Source organism: Vipera berus (genome assembly GCF_964194415.1).
Source record: "Vipera berus genome assembly, chromosome: Z".
NCBI lineage: Eukaryota > Metazoa > Chordata > Lepidosauria > Squamata > Viperidae > Vipera > Vipera berus.
This window is the reverse complement of record NC_138205.1, coordinates 133666915-133678743: the sequence shown is the minus strand read 5'-3', so window position 1 is coordinate 133678743 and position 11829 is coordinate 133666915. Positions and strand designations below refer to the sequence as shown.

Sequence of the window (11829 nt, the reverse complement as noted above, 5' to 3'; positions counted from 1 at the left end):
TGTAAGACAAAAAACATGCATTTATTACCACCTTTGGTGGACGTGCCCCAAAGCTAAAAGAATACACATACAGTTAGAGAAAAGGATTAAAAAACACAGCGATTTTAAGCCAGAATTATTTTTCTTATGCATAATTATAGGAAATTATGAGAAAGAGTGTATATATTTAATTTTACAGATATTAACTGCAGCAAGACTTGCATTTGCTCAACGTTGGAAAAAAGATTTACCAACGGAGAAAGAATTAATTTTTTTTTAAAAAAAGTTTTGTTGATTTTCTAGTTGTACATTTCATTATTTAAAAAGCAGTAACATACAAGTAAGTAATTGTCAGTACAAGTCTCAGGCTACTTCATTAAATTTTTCCTCTCTTTCCCCCTTAACCTTTACTGTCTTCTCTTTAAATACAATTCTTATTAAATCAATTAAAGAAAAATGACATTCTTAGATTTATCAATAATGTTTGGCTTATACCTATCCTTACTATTTTAACATTCAGTCTTTATAGTCCTCTAATTACTTTCCCCCAATTTTTAATTTCCTGTTAATATTTAACTTTAACATTTCGTATGTATAATTTTATAGTACTTGTAATTTCCACGTTTTGAGCAACCAAAGTTCCCACTTTCACAAGTCACCCCAAAGTCTAATATTCAGAATACACATCTTTTATCTATTTAGATATATTCCCTTTCTCACTATCTTACATTAACTAATTGATAATAAGAGTATAACATTCTTATTTCCTAGTAATTAAAAAAACCTTAAAGAGCGTGGAGAAATGGATAGACTGACATTGAAAATGAAAAAAGATTCAGATAATAATAATAATACAGCCCTACTCAGTGATTGGACAGTGGGAATTAGTTGTTTAGCGGAGTGATGGCATGGGGGGGGGGGGAAACTGTCCTTGCGTCTAGTTGTTTCAGCGTGCAGGGATCCACCAATATTTTCACAGGCCTCTTTCTGACCCCACCCCACCCCTGCAATATACAGGAGCTCCGTGGAAGTCCGGCTGGTTGCAATCGTTTTTTTTCCCTTTCTGCAGTCCTAACTCTCCGTTGAAGTTGGCCGTCCGTCTCATTCGCCAAACCAGACCGTCGTCACCCAGGTACGAACGAAAAAGTCCAACTCATACAAAGTAGAACATGAGAACAATCCCAATCACAATCGCCAGCAAGAAGGACGTCAACACAGCCAGGGCCACAATTTCTGGGCAGGTCAAAGGCCTCGGTAAGAGCCTTTCCTGGACCGTGTTCTCCTTGGCCGGTACGTCGGGTGCCTCGTACAGCCGGATGACGTAGTGTCTCCCCTGGTTCTCCGAACAGATTCTCTCCACCATCTCCATCAGCTCCGAGACTTGCCTCCGCCGCTCGGCGCCCGTGGCCTTGTTGTTGAAGCCGCAGAAGCGGTTCCTGCACTGCCGGATCAGCTTCTTCAGATTGTGGTTGTCGGACTTTCGGACGTACTCCTGCAGGGAGGCCCCTCCCAAATCCTCCAGGCAGGTGAAGAGGACGACGGTGCGCCTGGCGGCCTTGGCCCCAAAGATATCCCAGACCCGCTTGGCAGCAGCCACGTCTTCTGTGGTGAAGCGCCCCACCTGGGTCACCAAGATCAGGGCGTGGGGGCCGGGCCGGGAGAGTTCGACACAAGACGCGATCTCCCGTTGAACAATCTCACTGCAGGCCTTTGGATCGAAAATGTCGGGCGTGTCTACCATGTAGATCTTCCTGCCTTGCCAGCTTCCCTCCGCCCTTTGGCACCTCAAAGTGGTGGCCTTTACTCCTAGCACGGACTCGAACTCTCTCCGGCCGAGGATGGTGTTGCCCGTGGCGCTCTTGCCACCTCCGGACTTCCCCACCAGGATTAGCCGGAGTTCGCTGTCCTCCCCTCCTGCGAGTTCAGAAGACGACGTTACAAATAAAAATTTTTTAAAAAGGAATCCAGCTATTTCTCACCGAGCAGGTTGGAAACGGGGACAACTTTGGAAAAGACTCCGGGAAGTAAAGTGCTTCCGGGAATGCTTTTTCGGGGACTCTCCCTCCCAGAATTGCTAAATTGGGCTCTGCTCAGTCGCGCAGATCCCCACAACGTGCACAGCCCACTTTGAAGCCAAACTCCGCTGGTGAAACAAGGAATTACTCTCCGCATTCGGAGGACAACCTGGCTCCCAGCGGCCCTTTGAACCCCGCTTCAGCGGGTGGCAGGACACAAGAGGTAGGCTTGACCAACCAGGAACGACCATCCTGCCTCCCTGGCCCCCAAAGTTTGCAAACCGGCTTCCCACTCGGTTTTCTTTCGGAGAGAGGGAGATTAAACCTGTCGGGAGGAGGATCCCTGCAAAGCAATCCCCAGGCGCCTTTCCGACAAGCCGGGGTTACCGAAATCAGTCCTGAGGGTCATCCAAGGCCTAATTCCCCTAACCCCCCCCAACAAGTGCCCCACACCAGCCCCTTCCTCCGGCCTGCCTGTTCCTCCCAGCCCACCAGCGAGTCTGCCGCCGTCCTTCCCCGGCTATCCTGCGTTTTCCCCCATCTCCAGAACCCCGTCCGAGGTGGGTCTCCGAGAGCCGAAAGGCCGGCAGGGACTGTGGAAGGAGGCCGGAGAGACCCTCAGAGAGAGGGAGGGAGGGCAGCCATGCTGAGGAGTGGGGGAAGGGGTGTCCTCCGCAGAGGGGCCAGCGCGCCCCTCCTCTGGGCCGGCCAGCAAGGCTCTGGCTGTCCGCTATGGGGAGAGACCCATCCAGCGCATCTCTTCCTCTGCACTGGCATCAGCTCGCTCGCTCGCTCGTCCCACCCAAACGCCAGCCGTGGCCTCCTCACTTACCCACTGCGGCCTCCTCATCCGTAGCTGCCTGGGAGAGTGGAAAGGAAAAACCGGTCAGTCGTGACTCTCGCAACCCCACCCCCCAACGGTATATAAAAATCCCTGTACTCGTCAAAATCACTTGGTCAGCTGGCCCAGAACTGCGCCCCCCTCTTCGTGCACAGAAATTGCCACCCCATTCAAGGCTCCACCCTGAAGCTGCTCTGAAGCCCCTCCCCCAAGCTAAGGAGGGGCTGCGATGCTCGGAAGGGGATCCAGGAAGGAAGACAGGAAGGAAAGGAGTGGCAAGGAAGGAGGGGGGAGAAGGAAGGGATCCCGGTGGAGAAAAGGGAGGAGTGGGGAGTGGGGTGGGGGGGTACACCCTTTCTTTGTGTGTGTGTGGGGAAATTGCATAGTTTGGCAGCAGCCCCTCCCTTGCTGCCTATCGTTACCTGAAGTGTACGGGGCTGGTCTGGAGCTGGATGGCCCCGGATGCTTGGATGGGCCCTGTCTGAGATGGTATAAGTCCTCCTGCTAGAGCAGGGGGGTGGACTAGAAGACCTCCAAGGCCCCTTCCGGCTCTATTCTATTCTATTCTATTCTATTCTATTCTATTCTGAGCATCTCCCCTTTTCTAAAACCTCCACCCCACTCCACCCTTTTCAAGACTCTCCCCACTCAGACCTACCAGGGGTGTCTGCGAAATCGATTGGTAGGTCATTCTGAGCTGCTGGTGGTTGCAGAGCGATTCCCTCAGCCTGAGTGGAAACGAGAGAGAACCAAAACAGAGTTGCGAGGGACCTCAGAGGTCATCTAGTCCAATCCCCAGCTCAAGCAGGAGACCCTTACAGAATTGCCGAGTTGGGAGGCACCTTGGAGGTCTCCTATACCACCCCCCTGCTCAAACAGGAGACCCTTACAGAATAACAGGCCATTGCGGCCGCTACGACCGTTGGAAGGCGAGCTCCGTCTTCCGTGTTTGGTTTCTCTCTGTTGGGGGACCCCGGAAAGGGTCAAAAGTCGCCCCATAGTGGCGACAAGGAAGGAGGGGACCCCCGCTTGATTGTAGGAGGGCGGTAACCGTTCCGCTTGATCCGGGGCAGCCCTCCAAACCGGCGGACGAAAGACCGGCCACAGAAATACAGCTCGTCACTCGGCTACAGACAGCCGAAGTCAAACTTACCGTCAGGCACTTCTAAAGCAGTGCGGGTGAGACTGGGCGAGATCTGAACCTCTCTTCAATCCCAAGTATGTTCTTTTTCCTGTAAAAGCCGCAGAAAATCTCTCCCCACCCCTGTGAGGAGAGAAGGAAGCGAACTTTTATCCCACCCTCTAAGAACAGCGGCGACTGACTATCCAGGGGAGAATAACCTTAATCTAACTGGATTTGTATGCTTCTAAAATTTGGGAACCCAAAGATTTCTTACCTTTACAGAAGACCTGGGTTTTTATTTACCAAAAAAAAGAAATAAAATTGGAAAAAGGGATGAGAACAATGTTGGTCTTTAAAAAAAACACCCTTAAACGGCATCTGGTGACATCTTGTGGCCACGTGTGATATTACATCTTATTATTGTCTAAGGAGATTTGGCTGGAAGCCCAGACTACAGATAAGACTTCTTCGACTTTAATAACAAGTTGGAAGGGACCTTGGAGGCCATCTAGTCCAACCCCCTTGACAAATACCAGCTGTGAGAAGCTCAACTGTGACCTATATCCAGTTATAAAAATTATTTTCATTCTCTCTGACTTTAAAGCCCTCCGCTTAACATACCTGCCAAGAGAATATGGATGAAGACCAGGAGCAGATCGGCCTAGATATACGAACCCAGATTTTGACCACAATTAAAGAATCAGCTATGGAGAAGATAACAAGAAGAAGCGAGACAATTAAATACTATGACAGAGGATTCAACCGACTGACAAATACAGTCAATGGAAAATCCAGAAAAGGGACTGAAAACATTGAAAATGGAAAAGGCTTTCTCCATATAAATCAGAATAAATTTAAGGAGCAAGAAGAAAAACAGAGAAGCTAAGTATACCAGTTCAATTATGGGGATTCGGAATAATAGAAAGAGGATTCGTTAGCCCTTCCCAAAAAAAAAAAAAAGGCGACTGGTCTCTGTTATTTCAAATAATATATATATAACAACAGAGGGAGATCTATTTGATGCCTGAAAAGCACTGACAGGGAAGGTGACCTGGCAAAGGAAGAAAGCCAGAATAAGGCTGAACAAAATTGGGGTTTTGATTTATTAGAGAGGATTTTATATTCTTAAATTAAAATAGAATATAGCCAAAGAGACAAGATGAGTCTTTTGAATACTAGATTTTGTTACAAATTGAGATAAAAGAAAACTTTTGGTCACTTGAAACTTGGAAGTAATAAATATTAAAAGTTACATTTGAATACTGATGGGAAATTAAAAATTGGGGAAAACAAACAAACAGGGATATTGATTGTCTATAAAGACTGAATGTAAAAGTAATTAAGATATGTACAAGCTAAACATTTGATAAAGGTAAGAAGCACGTTTTTACTTCCTCGATATAGTAAGAACTGTATCAGCTTAAACATGAGGCAGTAGACGTTAAGGGAAAAGAGAGGAAGAATTTGATGTTGAAATAAGGAAATTTTGGTCATTCCATTTAAGGCATTTGGAAATGAGTTGAACATAAAGAGGTTACATTGTTTTATTATCTAGAATGGTGCAAGATGGTGGGAAGTAGAATACAATTAAATAGGTAAGACGTGTATCTTGAACATTAAAGACTTTCCCATGCATTGAGATTATGGAAACTTTGGTTAGCTAAAACTTGGAAATTTATAAATATCAAATGTTCAGGTCAAACATTGATGGGAAACTAAAACTTGGGAAAAACTTAACAGCAGGGCATGGATGGTCTGTAAAGATTGAATGTAAAAGCAAACTAGGATATGTATAAGCTAAACATGTAAGAATGCTTTTTTTTTGGCTCACTTGATATAATAAGAACTGAACTAGTTCAGATAGGAGACAGTCAAGGGTTTTTTTTCTCACAGAACGCTCAGAACGGAGTTCCGGCACCTTTTTTGGATGGAACCTTGTAGGGTAGGCAAGGCGGGTTGTATGACATGTGTGAGTTCCGGCACCTTTTTCTTTTACAAAAAAAGCACTGGAGACAGTAGATATTAAAGGAAAAAGAGATATTTGACGGGGTCCCTTGAGGTTTGCGCTAAAGATTTCTGTATGCTATTGAATTATCGATTAACCCAGCCACCACATTGCTTTCTAAACGTTTAAATGTAAAATTGGAAAATTAATAAACTACTACTACAAAAAAAGAATTACAGAACAAAAGAGTTGGAAGGGACCTCGGAGGTCATCTAGCCCAACCCCCACCTCAAGCAGGAAACCCTTACAGAATCGCAGAATGACAAAGTTAAAAGGGACCTCGGAGGTCATCTAGCCCAGCCCCCACCTCAAGCAGGAAACCCTTACAGAATCATAGAATGACAGTTTTTCAAGGCACCTTGGAGGTCATCTAGTCCAGCCCCCTGCTCAAGCAGGAGACCCTTCCAGAATCACAGGACAGAGCTGGAAGGCACCTTGGAGGTCATCTAGTCCAGCCCTCACCTCAAGCAGGAGAACCTGAAAGAATCACAGAATGACAAGCTAGAAGGGACCTTGGAGGTCATCTAGTCCAACCCCCTGCTCAAGCAGGAGACCCTTGCAGAATCACAGGACAGAGCTGGAAGGCACCTTGGAGGTCATCTAGTCCAGCCCTCACCTCAAGCAGGAGAACCTGAAAGAATCACAGAATGACAAGCTAGAAGGGACCTTGGAGGTCATCTAGTCCAGCCCCCTGCTCAAGCAGGAGACCCTTCCAGAATCATAGGACAGAGTTGGAAGGCACCTTGGAGGTCATCTAGTCCAGCCCTCACCTCAAGCAGGAGACCCTGAAAGAATCACAGAATGACAAGCTAAAAGGAACCTCGGAGGTCATCAAGTCCAGCCCCCTGCTCAAGCAGAAGACCCTTGCAGAATCACAGGACAGAGTTGGAAGGCACCACGGAGGTCATCCAGTCCAGCCCCCACCTCAAGCAGGAAACCCTTACAGAATCATAGAATGACAGTTTTTCAAGGCATCTTGGTGATGGTTTTTAAGTCCTTACATGGCATGGGTACGGAATACCTCGGGGACCACCTGCTGCCGGCGTTGACTCCCCTCCGCCCTGTGCGTTCCCACAGAGAGGGCCTCCTCAGGGTGCCTCCGGTCAGAGAATGCCGGCTGGTGGCCCCCAGGGGGAGGGCCTTCTCTGTGGGCGCCCCGGCTTTATGGAACCAACTGCCGGTTGAGCTCCGGATGGCACCGGATCTTCGCTCCTTCCGGCGCGGGTTAAAGACCCATCTATTCGAACAAGCTGGCCTGGCCTGATGGGGGAATGTTAGGGTTTTAATGTTTTTTTATATTTTGATTGTTTTAATCGGGCAATAATTTAATCCTTTTTTAACATTTGTATTTCTATTTATATGCCCTGTTCACCGCCCTGAGTCCTGCGGGAGAAGGGCGGTATAAAAATTTAATAAACTTAAACTTAAACCTTGGAGGTCATCTAGTCCAACCCCCTGCTCAAGGAGGAGACCCTTCCAGAATCACAGGACAGAGTTGGAAGGGACCTTGGAGGTCATCTAGTCCAGCCCTCACCTCAAGCAGGAGACCCTGACAGAATCACAGAATGACAAGCTAGAAGGGACCTCGGAGGTCATCTAGTCCAACCCCCTGCTCAAGCAGGAGACCCTTACAGAATCGCAGAAGGACAGAGTTGGAAGGGACCTCGGAGGTCATCCAGTCCAGCCCCCACCTCAAGCAGGAGACCCTGACAGAATCCCAGGAGGACAGAGTTGGAAGGGACCTCGGAGGTCATCTAGTCCAGCCCCCGGCTCGAAGAGGAGACCACCCTCGACCCTTCCAGACAAGTTTCTTCCAAACCTCCCGCATCGCAGCCCCTCCCTCCCGAAAAAAACCGCCTAGAGGCAAGCTTCAAATTAATTAATTAATTAATTAACAATTAAACCGGTTCATCGGGCTCACTCGTTAGAAAGTTCCTTCTTACTTGCAGGTTCAGGATGGGGGAGACACCCCACCCACCTTCCCGAGAGGAGAGGGGGAGGGCCGTTAGGCCAAGGTGCCTTTTTGGGGGGAGAGGGGAAGGGGAGGGGGGGAACGGGAGCGCCGCCCCTCCCACCTTGAAAAGAAAAAAATTCCCATTTTTTTTTAAAAAAAGAGAGATTGAAGTCATCTTTTGAACCCAGGACTCGGCCCCCGGCTGACCCACCCCGGGAGGGGGGGGGAAAAAACCCAAACACGGGTGGGTGGGGGGCAGGCTGCGCCGCTCTCCCCACATTTACGAGAAACCCCCTCCCCCGAGGCTTTTTAAAAACTCGGGGACCCCTTGCAGCCCCCCCTCCCAGAAAAGGAAGGGCGGTGCCACCCCCCCCCACACACACACGCACTCTCCCCTTCCCTGCCCCACGGGAAGGCAAAAGAGCTGCGCCACATGGGCCCTCCGATCCAGGGGTGGGGGTGGGTAGGCTGCCCCTTCCTCCTCCTCCTAGGAGAGGGGGGGGCAGGGAGGGATATTGGGGTAAAGGGGGGGAGTCTGAGAGCTCAGAGTGGGGCGGGTGGAGGAGGGGGCTTGACCCAGATCTGGAGGGGGGGAATCCTCCCGGGGCCCCCCCCGGGAGACCCTCCCCCCCGGGAGACCCTCCTCCCCTGCGCCGTCTCGCTTTCCGACCTGGCCGATCCGTCCGCGCCCTGGATCGCCAACGAACGTGGCGGGCCGGGAGAAAGCGAAAGCGAAAGCGAAAGCGGCGCTCCGCCGGCCGCCCCCGCCCGCTCGGAGTAAGGGAGAGAGAAAGGAGTTTTTTGGGTTGTTTTTTTTTGCAGCGAAGCGGCCCCCTCGTAGTAAAGGGGGCGCGCCCCCTCCCCACCCAAAAAGCGGGGGGGGCTCTCAGCCCCCGCGCCGTCTTCTTCCTCCTCCTCCTCCTCCTCTTCCTCTGACGGCCCCCCCCCCGCTCTCCGAGGCCGCCCTGGAAAGGGGGCGGAGACTCCGCGAGGGGGTCTCGCCCTTGACCCCCCCCTCCCTCCCCCCCTCCCCCCACCCCCTCCCTCCTCCGGGCTCTTCAGGCCAAGCCCCCTGCCCATGTCCAAAGCGCTTCCAGGGCCCTCCCTGGGGGGGGAGACGGGCGACCCTCCCCCCCACCCCACCCCCGAAGCCCCTCCGCGGGCGGGGAGGGGGCTTTCCAAGCCTCCTCCGTTTCCCTCCGCCCCCTCCCCAAATTACTCGGAACTTACTTCTCCCGCCCGGTGGCGGAGGAGGAGGAGGAAGAGGAAGAGGAAGGGAGGGTGGGGGGTCTTACCTGCGGTTTGCACCGGTGTGTGTGGGGGGGCAGCGAAAGGGGAGGGGAGAAGCCCCCCCCCAAAAAAACCTCCGAGCAGCCCCCCCTTTTTAGCCAACCGACCCCCCCACCCCACTCCCACCAAGCAAACAAACCGAGTTAATTATTTTCGCTCCGGCCGCCCTCTCTCGCTCTCTCTCTTACTCCCGGAATTAAAAAACCTTGTAGTAGTAGTTGTTACTACGAAGCCTTTCTAACGAGCAAAGGAACGCGTGTCAAGGGCTGGGTGGGAGGGGGGGCAAGACAAACCTGGCGGAGGTTTCGGGGCCCGTTTGCGCCCGCGGGGGTGGTGGGGGGTGACGGAGGAGGAGGAGGAAGGAGAAAGTTCGGCCCCGGGACGCTTCGGGAACTTCGGGTTTCGTCGGCGGTTCGTCCGCAGGGCGAGGCCGAAGGGAGCGGCGCGGAAATGCGCGGTGGCCGAGCAAGGCAGGGAGCGGCTGGCTCGGACGAGACGAGAGTTACACGTGTGTGTGTTTTTGCATGCGTTTGCGTGTGTGTGTTTGTGTGTTTGTGTGTGTGTGTGGCTGTGTGCGTGTCCCCTCCTGCTCCCCCCTCTCTTCCCTCGTCCTCTCTCTTCCCCCCCCCCCCCGCCGCCCCCTTCTTGCACTGATGAGGTCACCCAGCTGGGTCGTGAAACGTCTGCAAGGGAAACCCCCCCCCAGGTCAGAGAGCACCAAGGACCCCACAGAGCAATCTTCCTTTTCTTTCTTTCTTTCTTTCTTTTTCTTTTCTTTCTTTCTTTCTTTTCTCTTTCTTTTTCTTTCTCTCTCTTCTCCTCTTCCTCCCCCCGTTGTAGCACTGATGATGTTCCCTACTTGGGTCATGAAACGTCTGCAAGGAAACCACCCAGCTTGGAGAGCACCAGGGACCCCACAATCCTCTTTCTTTCTTTCTTTCTTTCTTTCTTTCTTTCTTTCTTTCTTTCTTTCTTTCTTTCTTTCTTTCTTTCTTTCTTTCTTTCTTTCTTTCTTTCTTTCTTTCTCTTCTCCTTCTCCTTCTCCTTCTCCTTCTCCTTCTTCTCCTCCCTTCTAGCACTGATGATGTTCCCTACTTGGGTCATGAAACGTCTGCAAGGAAACCACCCAGCTTGGAGAGCACCAGGGACCCCACAATCCTTTTTCTTTCTTTCTTTCTTTCTTTCTTTCTTTCTTTCTTTCTTTCTTTCTTTCTTTCTTTCTTTCTTTCTTTCTTTCTTTCTTTCTTTCTCTTCTCCTTCTCCTTCTCCTTCTCCTTCTCCTTCTCCTTCTTCTCCTCCCTTCTAGCACTGATGATGTTCCCTACTTGGGTCATGAAACGTCTGCAAGGAAACCACCCAGCTTGGAGAGCACCAGGGACCCCACAATCCTTTTTCTTTCTTTCTTTCTTTCTTTCTTTCTTTCTTTCTTTCTTTCTTTCTTTCTTTCTTTCTTTCTTTCTTTCTTTCCTTTCTTTCTTTCTTTCTTTCTTTCTTTCTTTCTTTCTCTTCTCCTTCTCCTTCTCCTTCTCCTTCTCCTCCTCCCTTCTAGCACTGATGATGTTCCCTAGTTGGGTCATGAAACGTCTGCAAGGAAACCCCCCAGCTCAGAGAGCACCAGGGACCCCACAATCCTTTCTTTCTTTCTTTCTTTCTTTCTTTCTTTCTTTCTTTCTTTCTTTCTTTCTTTCTTTCTTTCTTTCTTCCTTTCTTTTTCTTTCTTTCTTTCTTTCTCTTTCTTTCTTTTATCTTTCTTTTTCTTTCTTTCTCTTCTCCTCCTCCTCCTCCTCCTCCTCCCCCCTTCTAGCACTGATGATGTCCCCTAGTTGGGTCGTGAAACGTCTGCAAGGAAACCCCCCAGCTCAGAGAGCATCAGGGACCCCAAAGTCTCTTTCTTTCTTTCTTTCTTTCTTTCTTTCTTTCTTTCTTTCTTTCTTTCTTTCTTTCTTTCTTTCTTTCCTTTCTTTCTTTCTTTCTTTCTCTTCTCCCTCCCCTCCTCCTCCTTCTAGCATTGATGATGTTCCCTAGTTGGGTCGTGAAACGTCTGCAAGGAAACCACCCAGCTCAGAGAGCATCAGGGACCCCACAATCCTTTCTTTCTTTTTCTTTCTTTCTTTCTTTCTTTCTTTCTTTCTTTCTTTCTTTCTTTCTTTCTTTCTTTTCTCTTTCTTTCTTTCTTTCCTTTTCTTTCCTTCCTTCCTTCCTTCCTTTCTTTCTTCCTTCCTTCCTTCCTTTCTCTTCACCTCCTCCTCCTCCCCCATTGTAGCACTGATGATGTCCCCTAGTTGGGTCATGAAACGTCTGCAAGGAAACCACCCAGCTTGGAGAGCACTAAGGACCCCACAGTCCAATCTTTTTTCTTTTTCTTTTTCTCTTTCTCCCTTCCTTCCTTCCTTCCTTCCTTCCTTCCTTCCCTCCCTCCCTCCTTCCTTCCTTCCTCTTCACCTCCTCCTCCTCCCCCATTGTAGCACTGATGATGTCCCCTAGTAGGCACCCGGGCATCTCCTCCAGATGTCTGCAAGGAAACCACCCGGCTCAGAGAGCACCAGGGATCCCACAGTGCTTCCTCCTCCTCCTCCTCCTCCTCCTCCTCCTCCTCCTCCTCCTCCTGGCACCCAGCCCTAA

At 50.0% G+C, this 11829-nt stretch overlaps 1 protein-coding gene across 6 annotated transcripts; it reads right to left on the bottom strand.

The window, feature by feature from the left end:
- On the bottom strand, positions 1-11801 carry LOC308678111 (GTPase IMAP family member 2-like). 6 transcript variants are annotated; one of them, XM_081344971.1, is made up of 5 exons: positions 9501-11801; positions 3989-4099; positions 3494-3563; positions 2827-2854; positions 1-1893 (listed from the first exon to the last, which is right to left on the bottom strand). In XM_081344971.1, the coding sequence occupies exons 3-5, from the start codon at positions 3524-3526 to the stop codon at positions 1133-1135; spliced, it is 822 nt and encodes a 273-aa protein (XP_081201097.1). In that variant the 5' UTR covers positions 3527-3563; positions 3989-4099; positions 9501-11801; the 3' UTR covers positions 1-1132. The 6 variants fall into 6 exon arrangements, with proteins under 6 accessions (XP_081201097.1, XP_081201093.1, XP_081201096.1 ...); XM_081344967.1 differs by lacking the exon at positions 9501-11801 and adding an exon at positions 6476-6882; XM_081344970.1 differs by lacking the exon at positions 9501-11801 and adding an exon at positions 6322-6450.
- Positions 11802-11829: the final 28 nt, after the last annotated feature.